Here is a 26,725-nt window from a genome sequence, read left to right as displayed (position 1 = left end):
GAGGAGAAAGGGGAGGAAACTAGGCTATCTCTGCTAGTTACCTAAACAGCTTCAGGGATAGTCGGAACAAGCCTTTCCAAATCCTGGTCAGGTCATTCATTAACCTCCAGGGGACCCGAAACACGTAGTCCAAGAGAGGTCATTGCATGAGCGGGATGGCAGGCCAAAGATGGAGTCAGTATTGTCAGCACTCCCACATCGGGGATATTCTCTTGACCTATGCTTTCATCTTTTAGTTTTTTGAAGGTTATATTTTAAATTCCTAATAGGTTTTTTTTTGTTCTCAACTCTGTTTTTTCATTAGCAATCTCTTCTTTTATTAATGATGAGAATTCAGAAGATACTAAAAGGATATTAATTGGAAGCGTCTTTTAACTTGTTTTTCTCTCTTCCTTAAATGATCTCATTACCCCTGGACCTGTTCTGTTTGTTCCTCTGGTGTTTTTTCTTATGTGTAGCTTTCCTCCCGTGTCTGATGGTCCTTGATTGTTACTGGTTTGGAATTTAGTACGAAGCTGCTTTATATAGGTAGTTGGTGTTAATTTTCTCTCTATGTGTGTCGTCCTGTTTCCTGCCTGTTCTCATTTGAATATCGTGGGGAGGGCGCTGCAGGGTGGGGTGTACCTAGAAGACTTCACGTTGGGGCACCTCGGGAGGTATCAGAAGGAAGGCAGCCTTGGTCCTTCACTCAATACTGAAATAACAGGGCTTTATGCTGGGGGCATCAGCACTGAGACTGGGACAGGCGCCTAGTTCTGGATCTTCGGAGAGCAATTTCTCTGTTTTTCACTTGAGATAAAATTGCAGGGATAAGGGGAGGTGTGGTAGGGTGGTACTTGAACAATTGTTCTAGTAGGGCTCTTAAAATGCATTGCTGGATTTCTGTCCACTGCCACTCCGCCTCTGTGTCGAGTCTTACCTGTGGCATTGTGGGATGAGAAGAAGATAGAGGCCACATTGTTCTGTTTCTTTCTCTAGCTCTAATTTACATGCTTGCTCCAGTTTATCACTTTTGTTTTTTCCACCACTTTTTCATCTTTGATTTCTCCACCTTCCTATGAATTTAGTGTCCGGTACTTCCTCATTGTGATTTCCATTTGTTGGAGTGGAGAGGTTAATGTGTATGTTTAATGTACCATCGTCTTGAACTAGATTGTTTGTCAAAGTCTAGATCAAATATCACCTTTCTCTTAAGCCTTTTATAAATGTTGCAACTCAGTGTTCTCTTCCTTCATTAAGCGTCCAAAGACTAGATCATTACCTCTGTCATGAAGCTTGTTTTATTGCACCTTTTTTACCTTGTTCTGCATTGGTATATCTATCTCCTTTTACCCTCCTCACCTCCCTTCTCCTACTCAAGTCATACCCATATTACTAAATTACACACAGTGTTTATGAGTCTATACATTACCATCAGTGAACTCTTTTTAGTGTCTTCCAGTGATATTTACAGAGTCAATGCTCAACTACTTCTCAGTGCATCACAATATGGGGAGATATCATTGAATTCTTGGTCGGGAACAAAAATTACTTTGCATATTTTCAGAATTTGTATTATGTTAAAATAGGCTTCACTGGCGAATTAAGGATGCTTTACATAGTGAAATTCAGAAGTCAAGAATTTGGTTTTGGACAAACTCACCTATTCTGTGACTTTGTTATCTCATCCTTAAGATGGGGATAACAATCCCAGTTCTAATTCAAAGTTGTCAATGCTTAAAGAGATGATTTATGAAAAAATACTTTGTAACTTTGCAAAACTTATTATTTGATTGATTGATTGATTGATTTTAAACTAAGACATATCTTGGTGGTGTAATTTATCACAGACTGTGCTTTGAAATTACTTTGATATCTTTGTGTCCAGGGTCCTATGTAAATGCAAATTACACATGCCCCCAATGCATCTGGCCTATAAAATGACTGGGAGTAATATTCATTAAGAAACCTTTGTGAATCACAATTAGAGAATAGCTGTATAGAAATTAAATTAAACTCATAATGTAGTTCCTACCCTCTTAGGGTATGAAGTTCAGAGAAAACATTTGTGTATTTTCTTGCTTGACTGTTTTTATTAGGTTTATATTTTCAATTTAATAATCAAGCTCTATTACAAAGCTGTCATCACCAAGACAGTATGGTACTGGCACAAAAACAGACATACAGACCAGTGGAACAAAATAGAGAGCCCAGAAATGGACCCTCAACTCTATGGTCAACTAATCTTCAACAAAGAAAATAGAATAGAAAAAAGACAGTCTCTTCAACAAGTGGTAGTGGGGAAATTGGACAGCCACCTGTAGAAAAATGAAACTGGACCATTTCCTCACACCACACACAAAAGTAGACTCAAAATGCATGAAAGACCTCAGTGTGAGACAGGAATTCACCAGAATCCTTGAGGAGAACACAGTGAGCAACCTCTTCCTCCTCAGCCTCGGCAACCTCTTCCTGTAAACATCGCCAAAAGCAAGGGAAGCAAAGGCAAAAATGAACTATTGGGACTTCATCAAGATCAAAAGCTTTTGCATACCAAAGGAAACAGTCAACAAAACCAAAAGACAACCGAGGGAATGGGAGAAGATATTTGCAAATGACATATCAGATAAAGGGCTAGTATCCAAATCTAAAAATTTATCAAACTCAACACCCAAAGAACAAATAATCCAATAAAAAAATGGCCAGAAGACATGAACAGATATTTCTGCAGAGAAGACATCCAGATGGCCAACAGACACATGTAAAAGTGCTCAACATCACTCGGCAACAGGGAAATACAAATCAAAACCACAGTGAGATACCACCTCACACCAGACAGAATGGCTAAAATTAACAAGTCAGGAAATGACAGATGCTGGCGAGGATGCGGAGAAAGGGGAACCCTCCTACACTCTTGGTGGGAATGCAAGCTGGTGCAGCCACTCTGGAAAACAGCATGGAGGTTCCTCAAAAAGTTGAAAATAGAGCTACCCTATGACCCAGCAATCGCACTACTGGGTATTTACCCTAAAGATACAAATGTAGTGATTCTAAGGGGCACGTGCACCTGAACGTTTACAGCAGCAATGTCCCCAATAGCCAAACTATGGAAAGAACCTAGATGTCCATCAACAGATGAATGGATAAAGAAGATGTGGTGTATATATACAATGGAATACTATGCAGCCATCAAAAGAAATGAAATCTTGCCATTTGCAACAATGTGGATGAAACTAGAGGGTATTATGGTGAGCGAAAAGTCAATCAGAGAAAGATAATTATATGATCTCTCTGATATGAGGAACTTGAGAGACAGGGCGGGGGGTCATGGGGGGTAGAGAGGGATAAATGAAACAAGATAGGACCAGGGAGGGAGACAAACCATAAGAGACTCTTAATCTCAGGAAATAAATTGAGGGTTGCTGGGAGGTGGGAGGAGGGATAGGGTCGCTGGGTTATGGACATTGGGGAGGGTATGTGCTATGGTGAGTGCCATGAATTGTGTAAGGCTGATGATTCACAGACCTGTACCCTTGAAGCAAATAATACATTATATGTTAATAAAAACAAATAAAATTTAAATAAATAAATAAAAATAAAGGATAGGAGGGGGAAAGGGACACACTGTTGGAACATTATTGATCTTTACAGAAATAGAAGTCTAAAACCATAATGCCAACATTTTAATTATATAATCACCAATAATATGCTCGATTGGAGTGATTAAGTAATCAGGAAGTAGTTGTAGTAATAGAAAGTCATGAATTTAATTTTCTGTGCAGGTATTGAAAGATTTTATTTCCGCTTTGTGGCAGAGCGATAGCATGATCTGTGACTCAGTTCTCTGCAATTATTTTCCTCTTTCCAGTTTTTAAACTTGCTGTGAGCTTTTTGGTTTACAGAGTGAGAGTGTAGGTAGAAATAGTACCTAATTCAGAGTCAGTCTGGTTCCGACTATCATTTTAAATGGCTCTGTCACCCTGGGCTTGTAATACAGACTAATGTGTGGTAGTATCTTTTTCTGAAAATTAGTAATAATGATTCTTTTCTAGGTCTGGTATGCTGACTTTTACTTTAGAAAGCACTTGTTTTCAGGTGTTCACTTTGAGATAAGAACTGTTATATCTTTGTCAAGGAAATTTGTGAGGATTAAGAACATATTGTATCTCAAATAGTTTGAGAAGTATAAACTCTTGTCTATATTTCAGGTATAATAATGATTCAGTGCTTATTCGTAATGTTATAATCATGGCTAGGAGAGACCTTGGGAGAGATTTCTGATTACTGTCTCATTTCATGGCTGTGCTTCAAGTAATCTTTCAAGTTCATAGAAAATTGGAACACTCAGTTTCTACCATCAAAATTTTTGAGATTATGGGGTTTCAGAACGTACAAAAACATTTAGATTGAAATTTTGTAGAATGGATAACTTCACGCTACTAAATAATCATGCCATCATTTATTTATCTTTTTAAAATTTTTTTGAATTTATTTTTTTTCTGGGTTCCAAAGTTCATTGTTTATGCACCACACCCAATACTCCACGCAATATGTGCCCTCCTTAATACCCACCACTAGGCTCACCCAACCCCCCCACTCCCCACCCCTCCAAAACCCTCAGTTTGTTTCTCAGAGTCCACAGTCTTTCATGGTTTGTCTCCTCCTCTGATTTTCCCCAACTCACTTCTCCTGATTTGTTTATTTTAGAGAGAGAACAGGGGTGAAGGGCAGAAGGAGAGAGAGAATCTCAGGCAGACTCCCCTCTCAACTCAAAGCCCAGTGCAGGGCTTTGATCCCATGACTCTGAAATCATGACCTTAGCCTAAATCAGGAGTCAGATGCTCAAGGACTGAGCCACCCAGGCGCTCCTGATGCCAGCATTTATAAAGAATGTAATTGTGCTTATTTTAGTCAAGTAGTAGCATTATTGACATGGTTAACTATAAGTTTCACTGTGACTTACAGATTTTTAAAAATATACTTTTTTACTAAATGATTCACTAAGATTTTACTTTATTTTCTTTCCTAAGTTTAGAGTTCTGTAGTTTTCTTTGTCTGTTCTGGTTTCTGCTCATATCGCCTTTTCCTGACTATGGTGAATTCTGATCTACTTTTAACAATCTATATAACATTATTTTCTCAGAACTGGTTCATTACCTCGTTCATCTGAACAGTTGCTGGGTCACAAAGAGAGTCCACGGGACTCGATCACATTATTGGATGCTAAAGAATTACTGAAATTCTTTACCTCAGATGGATTACCAATTGGAGATCTTCAGCCTTTACAGATCCAAAAGGGGTAAGTGACAAACTTATAATTGCCAATTAATTTTTTTAAAAAGATTTTATTTTATTTATTTGACAGATAGGGATCACAAGTAGGCAGAGAGGCAGGCAGAGGAGGAAGCAGCAGCTCCCTGCTGAGCAGAGAGCCCGATATGGGGCTTCGATCTCAGGACCCTGGGATCATGACCTGAGCTGAAGGCAGAGGCCTCAACCCACTGAGCCACCCAGGCGCCCCATGCCAATTAATTTTTTTAAAAAATCATTTAAAAACACATTGCATCTCATTTCCTTAGTTAATAGATGCCTATGCTGCTTGGGCAAAATTCACTTCTTTGATCCCAGGGATTATCGGTTGGACTTAATCCTCACATTTCACCTTAGCCAATGTCCTGTTATTTGGTGTTATTGAATATAAGGAAAACAAGGATAGTAAAAGCAAAAGCAACCTCAGTTTATTCCCTACAGAAGTCAGTAACTTCTACTTTGTATACAAAGGACAATGCTATTTAAGAAAAAATTATAATTTGACTTGCAAATTTTTTAAATTCTTTTTTCTACATTATTCTCTAGTTTTGATTTTTGCCATTACCTGTCATGACATTGTCATGTCATGCCTAATATTAGCAAAAAGCACAGCCTTCAGCTGAGGAGAACAGAAAAGTATAATAAAAATGCTTTTGAAACTATAGTAGTTGATGAGTGCTGTGAAATGTGTAAACCTGACGATTCACAGACCTGTACCCCTGGGGATAAAAATACATTATATGTTTATTAAAATAAAAAAATTAAAAAAAAAAGAAACTATAGTATTACTGAGTACTCAGTGTCTATGTAAATAGTTTACTGCTAATTTGACTTCCAAGACAACTAAGTTACTAGTTAATAAATACCAGATGTTGCTAAAGTTGACTTAATTACAGGTAAAATTGTGATGTCAGTTACCTGTGAGATTTGAATCATTTGATCACTGTCCCATCTTAATTGTTAATCCATTATTTTGAAGACCTCCCAGAGAACCTTAAAAGTTATAGATCATTTTAATCACTTCTACAAAACTTGTTTTGGCAAATACTGATTTTAAAGGCATACTTTGGAAGGGATTTATTTGACATCAGTTATATCTCATAAATCATCCTGGAGCATATTGCCTTCATGTGAATGTTCACTCGAGAGAGAGAGAAGGAGCAACTTTGAAAACTTGAGAATCTTAATAATTATGGGTTTTAATGACTTAATGATCTTAATGACATAAAAGTTATATAATTTTTCTTTCCTCATAGCTTTGAGATATTGATACTCTTTTTTATGGGAATCAAGAGAGTGAAGAAGCATATATACATTTTTCATCTATTTAGCTATCGGATTATTGTCCTTCCAGATCATTAAGTGTGAACTGGCAAAGTTGAACAGATTTGCCAAAACTGAATTTTATAGGTTGTACTCTTTTTGAAGAGAGTGTTTTTCTAGATGCAACATTAGGGGATATACTTATAGAGGAGATACTATTTTTTCTGTAATTTACAAGTATTTTATTTAGAGAAATCTGATACAGTTTCTTCGTGTTAATAAAGAATGACAACGTTACCCAATAATCTTCTATTAACATTGAAATTGAAGAATGAGCTTTCCTAACAATGAATCAGGAACCTGTGGGCTCTTATTAAAATGTCTACCTGTGTAAGGAGCTATTGAAATGTTGAACAAACTGCAGGCATGACTCCTGTGTGTATATCAAAGAAACACTAAACGTTGACAAAATACATATTTGCCAAACATTTGCCTTAGAAAAAATAGGTTATGAGTAAATCTAAAGAAAAATACATAAAGTTGCTGAGAGTATTGAAATAAGAAATGGAAGACACCGTGGTAAGGGAAGGAAGTGAAATGCTAGGTACCTAAATCGTTTTACATTAGGAAATTATTCACTTGAATAGTGAGTCATCAAAATACTGGGGTCATTGCAATTAATTAGTGTTATTTTTTGTGGAACACTTTAAATGGGTGGATTAGATTATAAATTCTGTTTTCTAAGGTTCATACTTAGTATATGCCTTACACTTTAACGTAATAATTTCGAATGCTTATTATAGTACCCTCAATAATTTTCAGTGGCAAGTGGGTAGTTTTCATTATTAAACCATAGGGCAAAAAATGTGAGGGCGTACTTACTCATGGAACTATACTATCTGCTTGCATTTCTGTATACTGTCTCCAAGTCTTCTGAATTCAGGCGCCTGGTATTTCATTCTCTTGACTATGTTGCATAGTCATAGAGGCGCCGTTGCATTCTTCTCCCATTTCCATCTAACCTGTTCTGAGCTTCAAGAACATGATCCATTGCATTGGAACAGCGCCTCTCAACTCAGGAAGAGAAAGGTGAGGGTTGGGGGTAGTGGGCACCTCTTAGAATAAGCAGGAGAGTTTAACCTAATTGCAGTGACCTTTTTCTTCCTGAGATTTTGATATACCCCTGCAGGTCTGAGTATGGAAGGGGTTGAGCATGAATATTTACTGTAAGCTCACCATATGATTAGTTCTCCCATACCTGCTGATTGGAACCTACTTCAAAAGCATAACAGAAGTCAGCAGTCTCCATATCCTTTGATATTTAACAGGTTGCTAACTCTTAAAGTAGGTGTCAACATGACTACATTCCCAGGCGAACAAAAATCTGGATCCTTCATGTGTTACAGTAGGAAGTAAATACTTTTGTTACCAAAAGATTTGAATTGACTTTAATTACCCCCCTGCTAAGAAGAACCTAACCAAATGCATCAGCATTAGTTATCGACACCACCAGCACCAATAAAAAATTCTGGAATAATGCTGCTTCTTGAATTTCCACTACAAATCATTTTTCATTCTTGATTTAGCCATTTCTCAGAATAGTTTTGTGAAATAAATAACATCATAACTTCAGAAAGTTGAGGTGCCCCGAAAATGTAAGTGACAGAACCCACTTAGGCTTAATCTTGTTTGATTTCTTTCTTATGCTTTCTTGATGTTACATAATTTTTATCCCACATAAGATTCACTTATAGAGAAGGAAGTCAGATTTTGTTTTCTACATGCTTTCTTGAACTCTCTTTTTCACTAAATAAACTAAATACAAATGAAAACCTTTTTGTTTTAGGGAAAAGACTTTTGTTCTGACGCCGGAACTTAGTCCTCGGAAACTTCAGGGTTTACCTTTTGAAAAAGCCTCAGTGTGTCATTATCATGGGATTGAGTAAGTTTTTATTTACACTTTATTCTTCTGCGTGTTGCTGGTGAAGCTTTTCTTTTGTCATAGTGAAGAGTATCTCAGAGAACAAAGCAGTGTATATACACAAATAAGAGTTTATCTTCTGTCATAAAAAAAAGGTATTTGATGATTGATCAGTTTTATAGCATTTAAATATTATATTATTAATTACCAGACATTTTAATCAAAAATATTTTCATCCCTATGTTATAAATGTGTATTTATACTACTGGTTACATTAATAGTCCTTGGTCACTAATTACTTCGTAATTACTCAGAAACTATTAGATGAAATATGTTCCCATTTGCAGTATGTTAATTATCTGTAAATTTTTCTAGAATTTTAATTGACCAGTTTGAATAAAATTTCAGAGAATTCTCTTGTATAAAGGAATTAGCAGTTTCTGAGGTTATGTTCATGCACATCTACCATTTTCACAAGGACAAGAGATTCAATAATGGTGATAAAATATTTTATGATGAATTTTGAAGACCTTGTTGATTCATTTTGTAAAATAATTTGCCTGAAACATCCTATTTTGATTGGCTTGTAAACTTAATCTTCGTTTCATGTAAACTTTAAAAATACTGACAGTCTTTCACTCAGAAGCTAAAGATACAAAGGACAATTATTTCTGCCGGTTAGAAGCATATACTCTACAGGGGAGGAAGAAAACACATAATTTTAGTAGACTATAAATAGTGTTAAAATACAGATATCTGCCCAGTGGTTGGAAGAATTAAATGCCAAGAACTACTTGAGAGTGTTTCCAAGAGGAAATCTGAACTAGGTTTCAAAGAATGAATTGGAGTGAACCTGGCAGAAAAGGCAGTGTCTGAGAGAGAAACAAAGTACAGAGTTACAGATTCTAGGAAGATAAACTACATTTTTTTTTATTTTTCATTTTTTATTTTTTTAAAGATTGTATTTCTTTATTTGAGAGAGAGAGCTTGATTGAGCAAGGGGGAGGGGCAGAGGGAAAAACAGGGAGCCTGCCTCTGGGCTCAGTCCCAGACCCTGGGATCAGGATCTGAGCCGAAGAAAGCTGCTTAACCGACTGAGCCACCGAGTCCCTAGATTTGTATTTCTGAACAGGAGTGATAAACATATTGTACTATAATAAGGCCAAATCATGAAGTCACAAAGATCACTAGTGACATGGGAGGGAGATCGATCTTTTTTTTTTTTTGAGGAGTAAAAAAACCTTTATTTTTAAAGCATGAAATTATATGCTTGGCTATCAAGGCAGTGGAAATAGGAAAGAGAATACAAACTTATAGCTATCTCAAGAACCTTAGACCAGTTAGATGTTAGAGATGAGAAAAAGGAGATGACAAGAATTTCTTTAGGGTTTCTAGCTTGGGCAGACTGGGAAGATGGTGGTACAATTGAGAAAATATGGAAGGTATGGAGGGCCGCCCAGCAAGTCATTCTAGAAATGTTTACTTTCCTTGCTATGTTTAAATAAGATTTATTTCATTTAAAGAGTTTGTATGTAAGTTTGACACTAGAGGCAAAATATTTGGTTATTTCATTTTCGAGCATCAGATTTAAATTCCCCATTAAAGTCAGATGCAAGAGTTTAAAAGATACCTATTGTGGGCGCCTGGGTGGCTCGGTGGGTTGGGTCACTGCCTTCGGCTCGGGTCATGGTCTCGGGGTCCTGGGATCGAGTCCCGCGTCGGGCTCTTTGCTCGGCGGGGAGCCTGCTTCTCTCTCTCTCTCTCTCTCTGCCTGCCTCTCTGCCTGCTTGTGATCTTCTCTGTCAGGTAAATAAATAAAATCTTAAAAAAAAATAAAAATAAAAAATAAAAAGATACCTATTGTGCTGAATGTTTCTGTTTTTTCTTTTTTACCCATTGTGCTGAATGTTTCTGTTTTAATCACTGTTTTGGCTAGTCAGTTAAAATAAGTAAATCTAGATAGAGAGCTTTAAAGAGTTATAAACTCAAAAGAGTATATATATTGAAAAGGAGACTGTAGAAGTATTTTTTGTTTTTATTTTTTGTTTTGCCTAGAAGAGACCTGAAAGATTATTAGAAGTAGTGAATTTGAAAAGTGACCAGTGATAAAATACATGCCTAGTTTACCATTTCCAATTTTAAACACTACGAGAAAAGATCTTATTAAAAATAACAATAAAACCATAAATATTAGAAGTATTTTTGGAAGAAATGTAGAATGGAAAAAATTGCAAATAACCTATATCGGGGGCATAAAAGCAGCATTGATGACTTCAGGGAAACATGCCTTGTTTCCCTATGCACAGATCATATTCTAGAGGCATTAGTTCTTGTGGAATAAATGTAAATATTTAATATAATTTTTAACAACTTTGAAACTTTGGCTGAAATAGTTCTATAACTTATCTGGTAAGAAACCTCCTTCCTTTTATTTAAAGAATAAGATTAATTTTATCATATAACCAGAAAATTGTATTTTAAAGCTATTATAATTACAGTGTAGAACTAGAACTAAATAGGAAATCCAAGGAAAAAAGCAAATATACATAGGAATTTGATCTAATAAAAGAAAAGTTTCAAATCAGAGGGCAAAAGATGAAATATTCAGTAGATAGTAGTGAGAATATGATTAAATATGCAAATAAAAATAAATTAATTTAGAATGATTCTTGGTTCACACCAAATATCAAAATAAATCACAGAGTATTCAGAATTAAAAGTGAAAAGCTGTGGAAGGAAAGGACTAGCATGAAATTTAGGGGAAAATCTATTCTAGGTGTGGGGAAGACTTTTTTAATACATTGTCAGGAAGAAACCAAACAAGAAAAGAATGATAGATTTGTCCTGATTTTGAAACAGCAATGTCAATAATCGATAGAAACCAAAGAAATCCTTAAACTAAGGATTGAGCTGAGGAGAATATTTTTAAGCATAAATTTGAAGGTATTTTCTTTTGTAATTAAAGAATGCTGGGACGCCTGCGGGGCTCAGTCAGTTAAGCATCTGACTCTTGATTTCGGCTCAGGTCGTGGTCTCAGGCTCATGAACTTGAGCCCAGCATCAGCTCCACAGTCCACTTGAGTCCACTCCGCAGCCCTGGACTCCACTCGAGATCGCCCTCTGCTCCTCCCCCTGCTTACGTACCCTTGCTTTCTCTCTCTCAAACAAATAAACAAATAAAATTTTTTAAAAAGAGAGATTGCTTACAAATCAATAAAAATAAAATATAAATGCTCCTCTCAAAAAGCTGGCAAAATCTTGAACCATTTGTTTACCCAAGAAGAAATACAAATGACTGATATGCATGACACGTTGTTTTTATCAACTTTTTAAAATCTGCTTTTTAATTCACGTTCTTAATGTAAATTGAAACAACAACAAGGACAGTTTTCACTTACGAAGTCATGTTAGTGGTGAAGAGACATGAATGAGTAAGCCAGCTCGTAGAAGTATAAATTGCTACAACCTGTCTGGAGGGCTGCCCAGTAATTTACCAAAACCCACGCAAATGTTCATAACATCAGATTGATTAGTTTAGCTTAATGGGAAAAAAAGTGGTGTACACTGAAAGTTATTATGCAAGGGTATTTTCCGTAATGTTATTTAAAATAAGAAACATTGGAAATGTCTAACCATAGGGGCTTGGTTAAATACATTATAGTACATCCATAAAATTCTGTACAGTCACCAAAATGGCTGAAATTGAGGACTGATAGTGACAAGTATGTGCAACAGTTAGAACTGTAGTACATTGCTTGCGGGACTGTGAAATGATATCTCTACTCCAGAAAAGGATCTGGAAGGTTCTTATAAAACTAAACATACTCAGATCCTGTGATTCAGCAGTTCCAACACGAGGCGTTTTCCTGAGAGAAGTGAAAACACAACTCCACGGAAGACTGGACCAAGGAGCAGTTTTATCCGTAAAAGCCCCAACTGCAGACAGCCTAGGTGGATGTCAATGGAGTAGACAGACCAACTGGCATATGTATACAGAGCAGTACTGTCAGCAGTAACAAGGAACATACAATAACATACATGTATATCGGTACATACAGTAATATTACCCTTCTGTCTGTATGTGGAAACACAGTTGAAGTCAGAATCTGAGCACTTTAAAATGACTAAGAGGAACTACCTACCCCTATAAACAAATAAGTCTTTCAGTGACTCCGTTTTCTTTACTCTAAATTTGTGCTCCTTAACCTGGGGGCATTGAGATCGAACTAGGGAGGTTGTAGGAGGCAAGCACAGTGAATCCAGGAACATGCTTTTTTTCAAGAAGTCTTGGGCATGTGGGGGGGCGGGGAGGGGGCCTATTTATGTTCAACATAGATAATGAAACTACTTAAAACAAAATTCGAGTGGGATGTCAAAGTAATTATGAAGGTGAAAGGAGAGTTCTGTCTTTCTCATGCTGCTGTAAGCCATTGGAATCTTTGAGCTCTTCCTATACCCAGACGTAAAGAATATTTGGAAAATATATATATATAAACTTCTCAAGCACAAATCAGTATTTTCTTAAGGCAAAATAAAACATATCCTGTGTAGGCTTCTTTTGCTTTTTCACTCATTTTATCCTAGAGCATTAGATACCATCGATTGTAAGATGCACAGTTTTCTTTCACAAGAAATTAAATACTGCTGTGAAACTGTGACGGGTGGCCACACCAGCCTCCTGTTGGTTTCAGATTTCTTTCATCTGTTCCAAGAGATTTGGCAATTTCTCCTGCCTGCATTGACATTGGTGTGTGCTAGGCAGTATCTTGCCTCTTATGTAGTTAGCAAACAAAACAGCTTCATCTTCTTGAAGATATTTTTCTTTCTTTGGAGGCACAAAGCATTTGGTTATTGTTTTGCAAGAAAATACAGAAGTGTAGTCATTCGTTACGTCACTAATATCAAATATCCACCCTTCCTCTCTGTTTCCGTTGCTTTATTATTTACAGGTACTTTTTGTTTCAGTGCCAGGTCATAGTATAATCATTTGAAGACATTTTAAATGGCAAAGTCAGCCGGCACAGTACACATAATTCATTTGAAGGAGTGACATTATGAACAGCTGTGATTAAGAGATATTAAAACTGGAAGGAAAATATCTGCATGTTAGATTCAAAATCTGAGTAGAAAAAATATTCATTTGAAGTCAGACTGTACCTTTTTTTCTCAAAAATTTTCTATAGGCTTATCAGGTATTACGTTGCCTCTTGCCTAGAACCTTTCGTAACATGGTTCTCAATTTTATTCTTCATTCTCTCTGTTGCCCAGGAGAGAAATAGAACTTATCCGTAATCCTTAGAATTACTGCTGGTTTTTAAAGGAATGTGTTTTATTTAAAAACAGACTAGAGCAGGAATGTCACAGAACTGAGAGACCTCAGTTCTAGTTATAGTTATGTCACCGCTGCACGTTCTGACTTAGGATCTCAGCGTTCTCCCATGTTAAATCAAACTGCTGGGTGAGAGCGGAGATTTTTCAGTCCTAGCTATGCTTTAGAATCACCTGGACAGCTTTTTAAATAATGTGCGTACTGTAAGATTTGGTGTGGTAGCAAATAAACCTGCCAGTAATAATAGTAACACTAGCAACAGCAGCGTGCATTTTCTGACTGCTTTGCTTCCATGGACTAGGCACTGCTTCTGAGTGCCTACAGGTGCCCAGGGAACGTGTAAGGATTCCTCACGGTAGCTCGTGGAAATAACTGCTCTAAATCTCAGATTGCAGAGGAGGCCAGCAGAAGCACAGATAAAGTCAAGTAATTTGGCCAAGTTCAAACAGCTCATCAGGGATTCCAGCTCTTAGAAATCAAATATGAAAGTGGCAAGGGAAAGAAAAAGTCCCTAAACTTTGACCAGGCAATCCGATCTTAGGGTAATGATACACTCCTTGGGAGCTGAACTAAAAGCTTACGGACCTAAAGTTCTGGTTTTAGGGAGCATCTTAGAACTTTACAAGGCAAGAGGACGGCTAACGAGAAAGGGTTTAATTTTGATCGCCCTCCCATGACATTTGTGAAGCTGTTTGTGTTTCCCTGATGCAGCTGTAGCAGAGAAGAAAGTGAAGAGTTGTCCAAGGTCACGTATCTCATAGGTGATTTTCCTGTTATGCTTCTTTGTTGTACTTAACAACATGGGATTTCTTTAAGTCCAGAAGCATTTACTGAGCTAACATCTCCTTGATTCCATGAATTGGATTTCGCTAGAAACCAGATGCACAGGGACAGCCAAAGTGTTTGAAGAAAAATCTGTCAATCAAGCAGTAAGGGGGGAAAGGGAGTTTCAAAGAAGAATTCCAGATGTTCTGAGCTGTCTTTTTTGAGCCAGTTTGAATACCTTTATACCCTTTTCATCTTTTTGTTGAAAATAAACTTGCCCTTTCTAACAGAAGTCAGCATTTCACGTTGTTACACATTAGCTGTGCTGAGGAATCAGAGGTTGGCAGAGATTTAAAGAGTATTAAAACAGCAACTCTATTATTTTGAAAATAAGCCAGAGGATTAACTTAATCTGTTGCCCAGAAATAGTCAAAGAGGAATCAGATCGTACTTCAAATTTTTAAATCTTTTGCCGTGTCATCTAGCAGGCTAGGAAAAAACTGAACTTGTGAGGAAAGTCGGCCATTCATTCAACCCTCCAACAATTACCAGGAAGTTAAGTAAGAGGTTTTTCAAGTAGATGTTTTGCTGTTTCCTCATTGGCAGGGAAAAGGCTATTGCTGTCGTGGAGCCTGTGATTTTAATGGTCTTTCTCTTGTTTAGATACTGCTTGGATGACCGAAAAGCTTTAGAAAGAGATGGGGGATTTTCTGAACTTCAGTCTCGTCTTATCCGTTATGAAACCCAGACCACCTGCACCAGAGAAAGTTTTCCGGTATCCACTGTGTTGAGCCCTCTTCCATCCCCTGCCGTCCTGTCAGAGCCTGGAAGTGTCCCTGATGGAGAAGCATTACAAAGCGAGCGCCGAGCTGAAGTTTCTCGATTGAAAAGGAGATCAAAAGATCGGAATTGCTTTTATCCACACAAAAGGTGAACTATTAAATGCAGTAAAAATAGTCTCATGACAGGAGCACCTGGGTGGCTCAGTGGGTTAAAAGCCTCTGCCTTCGGCTCGGGTCATGATCCCAGGGTCCTGCGATCGAGCCCTGCGTCGGGCTTTCTGCTCAGCAGAGAGCCTGCTTCCCCCTTTCTGTCTGCCTGCCTCTCTGCCTACTTTAAAAAAAAGAAAAAAAGTCTCATGACAGAAAGTATGTTAGTGTCCACCCTTTTTTTCAACTTAGTCTTTCCTGTTTTTAAGTAGCTTTCTGCATAGATCGTAGATTAATTCCTTCATATCAGGAATTTTGTTTTTATTTTTTTGCACACTTATCATTATGCTTGTAAGTTCTAAAAAAGAAATGACTTGGAAAAAAACACCATTTCTTGCTTTCTGTGCTAATATACAATCCATTTGCATGATGGATCGTCAGGTTGGTAAGCCCTGGAACACTAGAGATCTGGTCCAATAGATTCAGTAGTGGAGCTGCCCTACTGCAGAGGGTCTTTCTTGCCAGCCCTTCCTGCCTTCTTGCGCTGCTTTCTGTCTGCCCGGGCCCCTGAAACATTGTTTTTGTAAAATGCAGCTTTAAACACTGCATAATATTATATGAAGCTTTTTCCTGGTCCTTTTTTTGCTACCTAACAAGTAAAATGTCCATATACTGAACAGAAGTTTTCATAAACACTCTCATTCCCGTTGAATTTATACATCTTTAGAATTGGTCAAATTTAGGTCTTTAGCATCTAAAGCATCTTAAATTTTTACTGTATGTAAATCTTTCAAAAAGTATAAGATATTATTAGAATGAGACTTTTAAATCTTTTTTAGCATTTAAAAATATTAGAGTATTTTTAAATATTCTATTATATTCTATTATAATAATTCTATTATATTCTATTATAATAATAGAACTATTTCCCTAATATGGAATAACTAAATTATTTTTATGGGGACTTCACAAATTCATGGTACTTTTTAAATGTGATAAAGCTAAAAAGCAAATCCATTAACATTTCCAATACTGTATTTTATAGCAATAATTTCCTCATTTGTGACTTGTGACTAATAAAAAGACATGTGTTCTAGAAAAGAAGGTACACTGTGGCCTGTGGATTAGCAGAATTGAAGGATGTGAGACCCTATTTTGTGAAAGGAAATTTAAACATTTTAGAAAGAGCCAATTTTATAGTTTTATTTGTATTTAATAGTTATTTATTTTGTCCAGGTAATTGCATAGGTTCAATAAGTATAGGCTGCGGTATCTTTGTCAAAATTATCTTCATAGAAAAGTATAAGTGCTTAACAGATGATTATTAAATTTTCAGATTTCACCACTTAGAATGCCAGAGCTGATTTATATGAGAAATTATAAACTGAGGGGAAGGTAGCAGTGATACTGCTTGTTGCTTTTCCTGTTGGCTGAAATTCTAGTTATTCCTTGCTTTGTATGTTTTAGTCACTCATTTGAAGAACAGAGCAACTTTATAGTATGATGTCACATTACTTCTTTAAAGCAGTAGTAGCAAGAAATTTTGTTTGCTTTTTCATGGGTTTGTTTCAGTGAATATAGTTGTCACATTTAGGGCAGGAAAATGGACCTCATTGTTGATTCACTTAATATGTGTTTTTGATGTATTTCTCCACAATAGACTTGCGAAGTCTGAAAGTTCAGATTCTCTTCTTTCTCAAACAAGTGGCAATACTCATCATCGTGCGGTGACATCCAGAAAACCCCAAGCAGAGCCATCATTACCTGTGACTTGTCCATCAGTTCCAGTTCTAAGCTGTGAAACTCCAAAAGTCACTACAAAGGCCAGGTCAGGTCAAAAAAGTGTGCATGGACCAAAAACATCAAGACAAATGAAGGAATCAAGATCACAGAAGCACACACGGGTAAAGATTTATTTCCTGTTTCTTAGTTCTGCATGGGAAGAAATTCCTTTATTTGGTTCATTTAAGATGTATGTCTAAAATTTTATGAGTGAAATGAAATGGTATCTGTAATGTACTTTAAAACAACCCCGTAGAAGAAGGATAATGGCTAAGTGGGCAGAGGTATAAATGAAACCAAATTAGCCACAAATTGATCCTCATTGAAATTGGTTGATCTACCAAGATAGAGGTTTGTTATAAAATGTTCTCTCTACTTCTCAGTGTTTGAAATTTTCCATAATAAAAAATAAATACACCCCCATATTTATCCCAAATACATGTAGCTTTTACACCCAGATTTTGATTCAGAACTCATGATTTGAATTCCTCTTCAGATACTGCCATCATTTCTTTCTAATAGATATCTGGTGACATGTATGTCCATGTAAATGTTCCAGATTTCTTTTTTTTTCCCTAGTTGTTTTGTCCTAGTGAACTTGTCTTTCACATAGTTACATGATTATGTAATTCACACAACTGAACTCTAAAGATGAAATAATAGGTTTGTACCTTTTCCAAGAAATATTAGTCATATGTTATGTTCTATCCAAGATACTGAAAGAGGTGGTTACGGAAACCCTGAAGAAACACAGCATTACTGAGGCCCATGCATGCTTCTCTGCATGCAGCCAACGTCTCTTTGAGATCTCCAAGTTCTATCTGAAGGTATGGTGTCTTCTCTACTAACGGTAAAATTGAAGTCATGTTCTGATGTTCCTCGTTGACATAAAGTCATTTTTAGTGAGTTATTTTTATACTGATAGCTAATAATTTTTCCCAGATATTTTTTTAAGTGGAGATAGAAAAATTGGAGCCAAAGTATTTTATATCAGACTTGTTTGATTTTTGTCTTCATATGTAGAAAACTACATTTAAAATGTATTCTCAGTATTTCCCTAACAAGTCTTTGACTTAAGTTGATAATAAGGTTTAAAACATGGTTTTTTTTTTCTTTTTTTAAGATTTTTTTTTATTTATTCATTTGAGAGAGAGCGAGAGGACAAGCAGGGACAGAGGCAGAGGAAGAGGGAGAAGCAGGCTCCGCACTGAGCTAGGAGCCCGATGTGGGGGTCTGTTCCAGGAACCTGAGATCATGACCGGAGCCGAAGGCAGATGTCCAACCATCTGAGCCACCCAGGCGCCCCTCAAAACATGTTTAATTAGTAGTTGTAATATATAGTAAAAAGGCAACTGGAATGGGTATCAGAATACCTCATTTCTAATTTTGAGTGCATTATCGGCTAGTTGTGACACACTGGACAGATCAGCCACTCAGATGACGCTTCTATACAACTTAGATGGTATTAGGTAATGTCCAGTGAAGAGTTTTTGACTCAAATCGCAGTTTTGTGTGGGTTCTTAAAACTGCAAATTGACCACATGCATTCAGTTCCCCTTCTTTCTAAAATCTCTCAAGAAAGATGGTATTAAAGTCCAAAAACAAAGAAAAGAAGAGAGAAAAAAATGTTTAGTCCCTTGCGGATTGGACAAGACAAAGCACACACAAGTGTGGTATCGCAGAGTTAAGGAAGTTAGAACCTAAGTGCCCGCGCCGTGGAGAGCCGGTGGGACTCGAACCTCTTCAAGGGACAGTCTCTGAGGTGCTTAGGATTTGAAGATACCGGGTATCCTGGAAAGCAGCGGTGTGTCAGGTGGAAGATAGGGGAGTTGAATAAAAATCTACCAAGTGAGCCCTCAGCTTCCTCCACAAGCCCTCCCACGGAGGTAACTACGAGGTACGCTGCACGTTCGTCTCTTCCCCCACCTCTGTGACGCGGCCGGAAAGAGCCTCTGGAGAAGGAGGACGTAAAGGCCACAAGGGAGAAACCAACCGGCCGCCTAATCACCCTGCCTCGTGAAGCCCCGGACAGAGCTTCCACTAAGATTCAGGTCTCATTTTTGTATATGATTGGACTGCCAAGGATTAGCAGACTTTTGAGACTTTTTCAAAAAAAGAGATGCCAGAACATAAAGGAATGAAGGGAACTCTTAAGGGGCAGAAAGCTATAAAAGACTTTAAAAAACTATAATTTTCTCAGAAAGAGAAAATATAATGTAATCGGATCCATAAAGCTAGAACAAGATGCTGTTTGCAGCATCTGTGTAGAACATGGAGGCTCTTTGAAATTAAAAATACGATAAAATCAATCCAATAGAGAGGCTGAATAGTTGAGATTAAGCAAGTTACCAGAAGTTAGAATCATATGACAAAAACATGAAACAAAGGATCAGAAGATGGGAGGACTAATCCAGAAGATCCAATATGCTACTAATAGAAGTTTTAAAAATAGAGAATAAAGGAGAGCAAACTGTCAGAAATCTAACAGAGTTCTCCAGAATGGAAGAACAAAAGTGCCGTGATTGAAAGGGCACACAGCTTGTCCAGCCCAGTGAATGACAGTTCTACAACAAGCCACCTCATTGTGGAATTCCATACCTCTTGGAATAGAGAGAACACTTCTTGAAAGCTTCGCATAAGGGAAGTTTGCATATAAAGAACTGAGAATCAGAATGGCCATGGACTTCTCCACATTGAGTAATGTTGTATGCTAGGAGACAGTAGAAAAGTATCTTCCAGTCTGAGGGAAACGGAGTGACCTACTTTCTTATACCTGCTCACAAATTCAGTCAGGTATGAGGATTCCGAGATACTTCAGATGGGGAAGGTCTAAAAAAAACAGTCGTTCCTATACCCTTGGAAGCATGGGCAAGAGAATGAAATTCCGCAGAACAGGGACGGAGTCCAGAAAGAACTAACCCAGGGAGCAGTCAGACCAGATCAGAGCAGACTGTGGGAGAAGGATCACCAGAGGGAAAAATAAGAATAATAATGAAAAATCAGATTTTTTGAAAAAACTGAACCAAGAGGTTACCCAGTGTATTTGAGCATTTGAAACGACGTTGCTATTTGTACATTTAATCAGGCAATTGTAGCATTTGGCAGGGGGACCCAGAATTACATACATGGCAAACGAAGCAAATATTATTTAACTAGAGGTTAAAGAAAATGTGAGAAGATCATTAGAATACCATCACTTAGCTCAGGACTGAGCTTTATGTACGTAGGTTTAATCATGCAGACATGGACTGTTTAGTGATCGAAACTGGTACAACAGTTACTGAGAGGGAGAGCGAGGTGGCCAGATTCAGAGACCGGAATCCACTACCTTTGTAACTGCTAACCACGATCATCGTCTAAAATTGCTAAATCAAAAAGCAGCAGCATAAGCGTATTATTTAGAAACATGCAGGTATACATAAGGGAAACAGCTGAAAAAACTGAAAGCGGCTCTCTCCTCTCTGGAAAGCATAACTTAGAGGGAGAGCCAGAGGACTGCTTTTTTTAAATACAATTAGATTTTTTTAATTTACTTTGTAATCTAATTTGATACAATCATATTTTCTAAAAGTCAGACATTTCAGTTTCCTTTCCTATGTGATTCCCTCTTTGTTGTGGAGTAAAATAACCAAAAAGAAGAGAGAAAAGATATTTTATCTGAAAAGTAAGTATAAATGCTGTATATTCATTTCCTGAGTACCAAAGCTTTTGTGGACACTTATAATCGAGGATGGGGCTTCGATTTGGTTAGTGCTGCTGGGAATAGGAGGTTCGAATCACAGAAATTTTGGGGCACCTGCGTGACTCAGTTGGCTCAGCATCTGCCTTTGTTTCAGGTGATGGAGATCCTGGGGTCCTGGGATCTGCTTCTCCTTCTGCCACCCACGCTCCCCCCCGACTTGTGCTCTCTGTCTCTCAAATAAATAAATAAAATTAAAAAAAAAAAAAGGAATGACAGAAATTTATGTATGTGTGTTTTGTTGTTAGAGAATCTTGATATTTGGGGATAAAGCTAAATTATAATACTTCAATTTTTTTTTGTAGTATTTCCTGAGTCAAATGATACTTGTAGAATGATTTAGGATAATCTCAAATTTATTTAATAATGACTTATTCTCTGTAATTTAACGTACAACTTGTGAAATACTTTATTTTGTTATTTTTAGGATCTTAAAACTTCAAGAGGTCTATTTGAAGAAATGAAGAAAGCAGCAAACAACAATGCTATGCAGGTAGATAACTGATCCCTAAGAAACTCCATTCAATTAAATTGCTGTTTTATTTCAGGACAGCTACGATGCCGTCACATATGCTGTGTGAGAACTCTCTTTAACATACTTAATAATAGGTTAATGCAAACAGAGCATTTAGGAGGAGTTTTTAACAGACTGCTCAGTTAACAAAAGGGTTTCTTTTTTTTAAGATTTTATTTATTTATTTGACAGACAGATCACAAGTAGGCAGAGAGGCAGGCAGAGAGAGGGGGGTAAGCAGGCTCCATGCTGAGCAGAGAGCCCAATGCGGGGCTTGATCCCAGGACCCTGAGATCATGACCTGAGCCAAAGGCAGAGGCTTTAACCCACTGAGCCACCCAGGCGCCCCAACAAAAGGGTTTCTAAAGGTGATGTTAAGAAAGAAAAACTGTTAAATAATCCAAAGTGCAGGAAAAATTAATCCAATTTCCATAATTGTTTTCAAAGTTTGGTTTAATTTCTTTCCGGGGACCCTGGGAAAACAACCAGAAAAAAAGGTGAGAAAACAGTACACAGAATCTTTATTGTGTCGGGTGAGGATGGTTATCATACTCTACAGTAGAAATCCAGCTTCAGTTTTATTTTCTTCAGTTAGTAAATAAAATGTGTTTCTTAAGATAAACTGTGTTTTGAGATTTTGACATGTGACTATTTTAAATTTTCTACCACACTTTAAAAGTTTTAACTGTATCTTTTTCTGTCCCTTGTGTTTCCAGTAGAAGTAAACATTTATCTTCTTTTTTCTTCTAGGTGATTGAGTGGGTATTGGAAAAGACAAGCAAGAAATAACACAGAATCTTTCTCTTTGGACACTTATAAATTGGACAGAGCTATTATTTGCTACTTCCTTAGCTTGAAAATTATAAACAAATTTTAAACTTTATTCAAAGAATAGATATTGCATCTGTAAAGAATTTCATAAATATCCAATATTTATATAGTTTTGAGGATGCTCAGTTAATGCATTCTTTAATTGTATACTTATTTTATAGTTTCACTATATTTTAATTTTTAAGGTTAATATTTTTATATATGTCTTTAAAATTTTACTCTTTGTTATTTAATAATTTCCAATAAATTGAAAATGGTATTTCTTTTCTTCTTGGTAAATGTCTTTGTTTTTAGGCTTATTGAAATTACTGAATTACAAGTGAGATATTGCCACTGGCTTTTCTCATGTGACCTAACAGCATACTTAATTGGACGATTCCTGGTTTAGAAAATATTGGTAAAAAAAATTCACACAGGTAGCCATCTTCCCTTACCCCTGCCCCAGAGCCACTGCTCTTGGAGCTGTCAATGTTTATTTGGGATTAAAAACAAAGAAAGGGAAGAAATTGTGAAAATAAGATATAGTAAGAATGACTAAGTAGAGACTGCCAGAAAATAAGATCTTTTCCCATGGTACAAAATCAGGGAAATGCAGAAAATACAAAACAGAGTAAAAAACAGATTTCAACATTGCCTCACTATCTCTATGTAACCCCTGTTAATATATTTTTTAAAGATTTTATTTATTTGAGAGAGAGAGAGAGCAAGCATGAGCCGGGGGGGGGGAGGGTCAGAGGGAAAAGCTGTCTCCCTGCTAAGCAGGGAGCCAACTCGGGCTGGACCCCAGGACCCAAGATCATGACCTGAGCCACCCAGGTACCCCACCACTGTTGCTATTTTAAAAATATATATATAATTATTTTAAAAATATTTTTTAAATGGGGGTCACCCATATGTGCGTATGTATGCTCATACACATATGTGTATTAATTTATAGCTTGCTTTTCACTTAAAAATGTACCATGAATTTTATATCATGCATCATTTTAATTACTGCATAATACCAGGGAACCACAATTTGTTTAACCAATCCCCTTTACTGGACATACAGGCTCACTTTTTCCCTTTTATAAATAAAACTACAATGAATCTTCCAAATACATCACTGATTATTCCTTAGTACAACTTTTTAGGAGTGGAATCTGTGGCTCTTAAGATTGATGGTAATATTTCCAAATTGCCTTTCTGAGAAATTAGTTTGGACACCGACCAGCAGAGTCCCTGTTTCCTTTTTTTGAGGACTGAAAATAGTGATGATGAGCATTTTATTTAGAATATATAAAGAACCTTTACCATTTTACATTACCTAAGGTTTTTTGTTTTTTTTTTTAATAGGCAAGGAGTTGAAAAAACATTTCACAAAAGAAGATATAGGAATGGCAATAAGCACCTGAAAAGATGTGCAGTATCATCAGCCATCAGGGGAAGGCAAATTAAAACCATAATGAGATGTTACTAAACACCCACTAGAATGGATCCAATTTTAAAACTGATAATACTATGTCTTGGTGACTATGTGGAACATTTGGAAATCCCATGCATTGCTGGTGGGAAAGGAAAATGCTATAATCATTTTGAAAATATTTGACTTTCTTATAAAATTCAACTTAACATTTAGCATATGACTCAGCCATTCCATTTACCCAAGGTAAATCATTACAAAAAATTGAATCTAAATACTCATACCAGCTTAATTTTTTAAAATTTTATTATTTAATTTTTAAATTTGTTGTTTCAATTTAGTTAACATACCCTGTATTATTAGTTTCAGGGGTAGAATTTAGTGATTCATTAGTTGCATATAACTAACACAATGCTCATTACATCAATTGTCCTCCTTAATGCCCATTACCAGTTACCCCATCCCACCTCTCCTCCCCTCTAGCAACCCTCAGTTTGTTTCTTATAGTTAAGAGTCTCTTATGGTTTGCCACCTTTCTGTTTTTATCTTATTTTATTTTTCCTTCCCTTTTGCTTTGTTCATCTGTTTTGTTTCTTCCATATATGAATGAAATGATGCAATATTTGTATTTCTCTGACTGACTTATTTCACTTATCATAGTACCCTCTAGTTCTATCCAAGTCCTTGCAAATGGCAAGATTTCATTCTTTTTGATAGCTGAGTAATAATCCATTGTAGAGGTATACCACCTCTTCTTTATCCATTCATCTGTCAATGGACATCTAGGCTCTTCCCATATTTTGGCTATTGTGGACATTGCTGCTATAAACTTTGGGGTGCATGTACCACTTTAAATCACTATGTCTGTATCCTTTGGATAAATATTTAGTGTAATTGCTGGATCATAGGGTAGATCTATTTTTAACTTTTGGGGGGACCTCCATATTGTTTTCCACAGTGGCTGCACCAGTTTGCATTCCCACCAACAGGGTAAGAAGGTTCCCCTTTCTCTGCATCTTCGCCAAGACTTGTTGTTTTCTGACATCTTAATTTAAGCCAATCTGACCAGTATGAGGTGGTATCTCATTGTGGTTTTGATTTGTATTTCCCTGATGTCGAGTGATGTTTAGCATGGTTTCATGTATCTGTTGGCCATTTGTATGTCTTCTTTGGAAAAATGTCTGTTCATGTCTTTTGCCCATTTCTGGATTGGATTATGTGTTTTTTGGGTGTTGAGTTTGATAAGTTCTTTATAGATTTTGGACACTAGCCCTTTATCTGATAAGTCATTTGCAAATATTTTCTCTAATTCTATAGATAGATTGTCTTTGAGTTTTGTCAACTGTTTCCTTTGCTGTGCAAAAGCTTTTCATCCTGATGAGTTCCCAATAGTCATTTTTGCTTTTGTTTTGCTTGCCTTTGGAGATGTGTCTAGCAAGAAGTTGTTGCAGCTGAGGTCAAACAGGTTGCTGCCTGCATTCTTCTCTAGGATTTTGATGGATTCCTGTCTCACATTTAGGTCTTCCATCCATTTTGAGTTTACTTTTCTGTATGATGTAAGAAAGTCATCCAGTTTCATTCTTCTGCATGTGGCTGTTCAATTTTCCCAACACCATTTGTGGAAGAGACTGTCTTTTTTCCATTGGATATTCTTTCCTGCTTTGTTGAAGATTATTTGACCATATAGTTGAGGGTCGATTTCTGGGTTTTCTTGTCTGTTCCACTGGTCTGTATGTCTGTTCTTGTGCCAGTACCATACTGTCTTGATGATTACAGCTTTGTAATAGAGCTCAAAGTCCGGAATTGTGATGCTTCCAACTTTGGTTTTTTTCCCCAACATTACTTTGGCTATTCAGGGTCTCTTCTGGTTCTGTACAAATTTTATAATTGCTTGTTCCAGCTCTGTGAAAAATGCTGGTGTTATTTTGATAGGTATTGCATTGGATGCATAGATTGCATTGTTGTCTTTTATCTCTTATTATGGTCTTTGGTTTAAAATCTAGTTTGTCAGGGGCACCTGGGTGGCTTGGTGGGTTAAAGCCTTCTGCCTTCGGCCCGGGTCATGATCCCAGGGTCCTCGGATTGAGCCCCGCATCGGGCTCTCTGCTCAGCGGGGAGCCTGCTTCCCTTCCTCTCTCTCTGCCTGCCTCTCTGCCTACTTGTGGTCTCTGTCTGTCAAATGAATAAATAAAAATCTTTAAAAAAAAATTAAAAAAACAACAAAATAAAATCTAGTTTTTCAGGTATAAGGATGGCTATTCCAGCTTTCTTTTGATGTCCATTAGCATGATAACTTGTTCTCCACCCCCTCACTTTTAATCTGTAGATGTAAGTCTAAAATGAGTCTCTTGTCAGCAGCATATTGATGGTTTTGTTTTTTATCCAGTCTGATACCCTGTGCCTTTTGTTTGCAGCATTTAGTCCATTTACACTCAGAGTAAGTATTGATAGGTACAAATTTAGTGCCATTGAATTACCTGTAAAGTCACTGTTCCTATAGATTGTCCTTGTTCCTTTCTTATCTTTATTACTTTTGGGCTCACTCTCCACTCAAAGGATATACTTTAATATTTCTTGCAGGGCTGGTTTAGTGTTCACAAATTCCTTTAGTTTTTCTTTGTCCTAAAAACTCTTTACTCTCCTTCTATTCTGAATGCCAGCCTTGCTGGATAAAGTATTCTTGGCTGCATATGTTTACCATTTAGCACATTGAATATATCGTGCCAGTCCTTTCCAGCCTGCCAGGTCTCCGTGGACACGTCTGCTGCCGGCCTTATGTGTCTACCCTTGTAGGTTAAGGACCTCTTTTCCCAAGCTGTTTTCAGGATTTTGTCTTTATGTTTGAAATTTGCAAGATTCACTATTACATGTCAAGATGTTTACCTATCTTGATTGATTTTAAGGAGGGGTTCTCTGTGCCTCCTGACCTGAATACCTTTTTCCTTCCTCAAATTAGGGAAG

At 36.9% G+C, this 26,725-nt stretch overlaps 1 protein-coding gene across 1 annotated transcript in view; it reads left to right on the top strand.

Annotated features, from left to right (window-relative positions):
• Nucleotides 1-22,629, top strand: part of MTBP (MDM2 binding protein) — a 76,497-nt gene extending 53,868 nt beyond the window's left edge. The window contains exons 16-22 of the mRNA XM_080803174.1: nt 5,123-5,278; nt 8,399-8,494; nt 15,231-15,497; nt 17,157-17,400; nt 17,992-18,105; nt 21,445-21,510; nt 22,282-22,629. Of these exons, the coding sequence (XP_080659300.1) occupies nt 5,123-5,278; nt 8,399-8,494; nt 15,231-15,497; nt 17,157-17,400; nt 17,992-18,105; nt 21,445-21,510; nt 22,282-22,320 (982 nt within the window). The 3' untranslated portion in view covers nt 22,321-22,629. The remainder of the gene's footprint in view (nt 1-5,122; nt 5,279-8,398; nt 8,495-15,230; nt 15,498-17,156; nt 17,401-17,991; nt 18,106-21,444; nt 21,511-22,281) is intronic.
• The last annotated feature ends 4,096 nt before the right edge of the window (nt 22,630-26,725 follow it).

This window comes from Martes martes (assembly GCF_963455335.1).
Source record: "Martes martes genome assembly, chromosome: 4".
Taxonomy (NCBI): Eukaryota; Metazoa; Chordata; class Mammalia; order Carnivora; family Mustelidae; genus Martes; species Martes martes.
The sequence above is the reverse complement of the archived record's forward strand: the minus strand, read 5'-3'. Positions and strand labels throughout refer to the sequence as shown.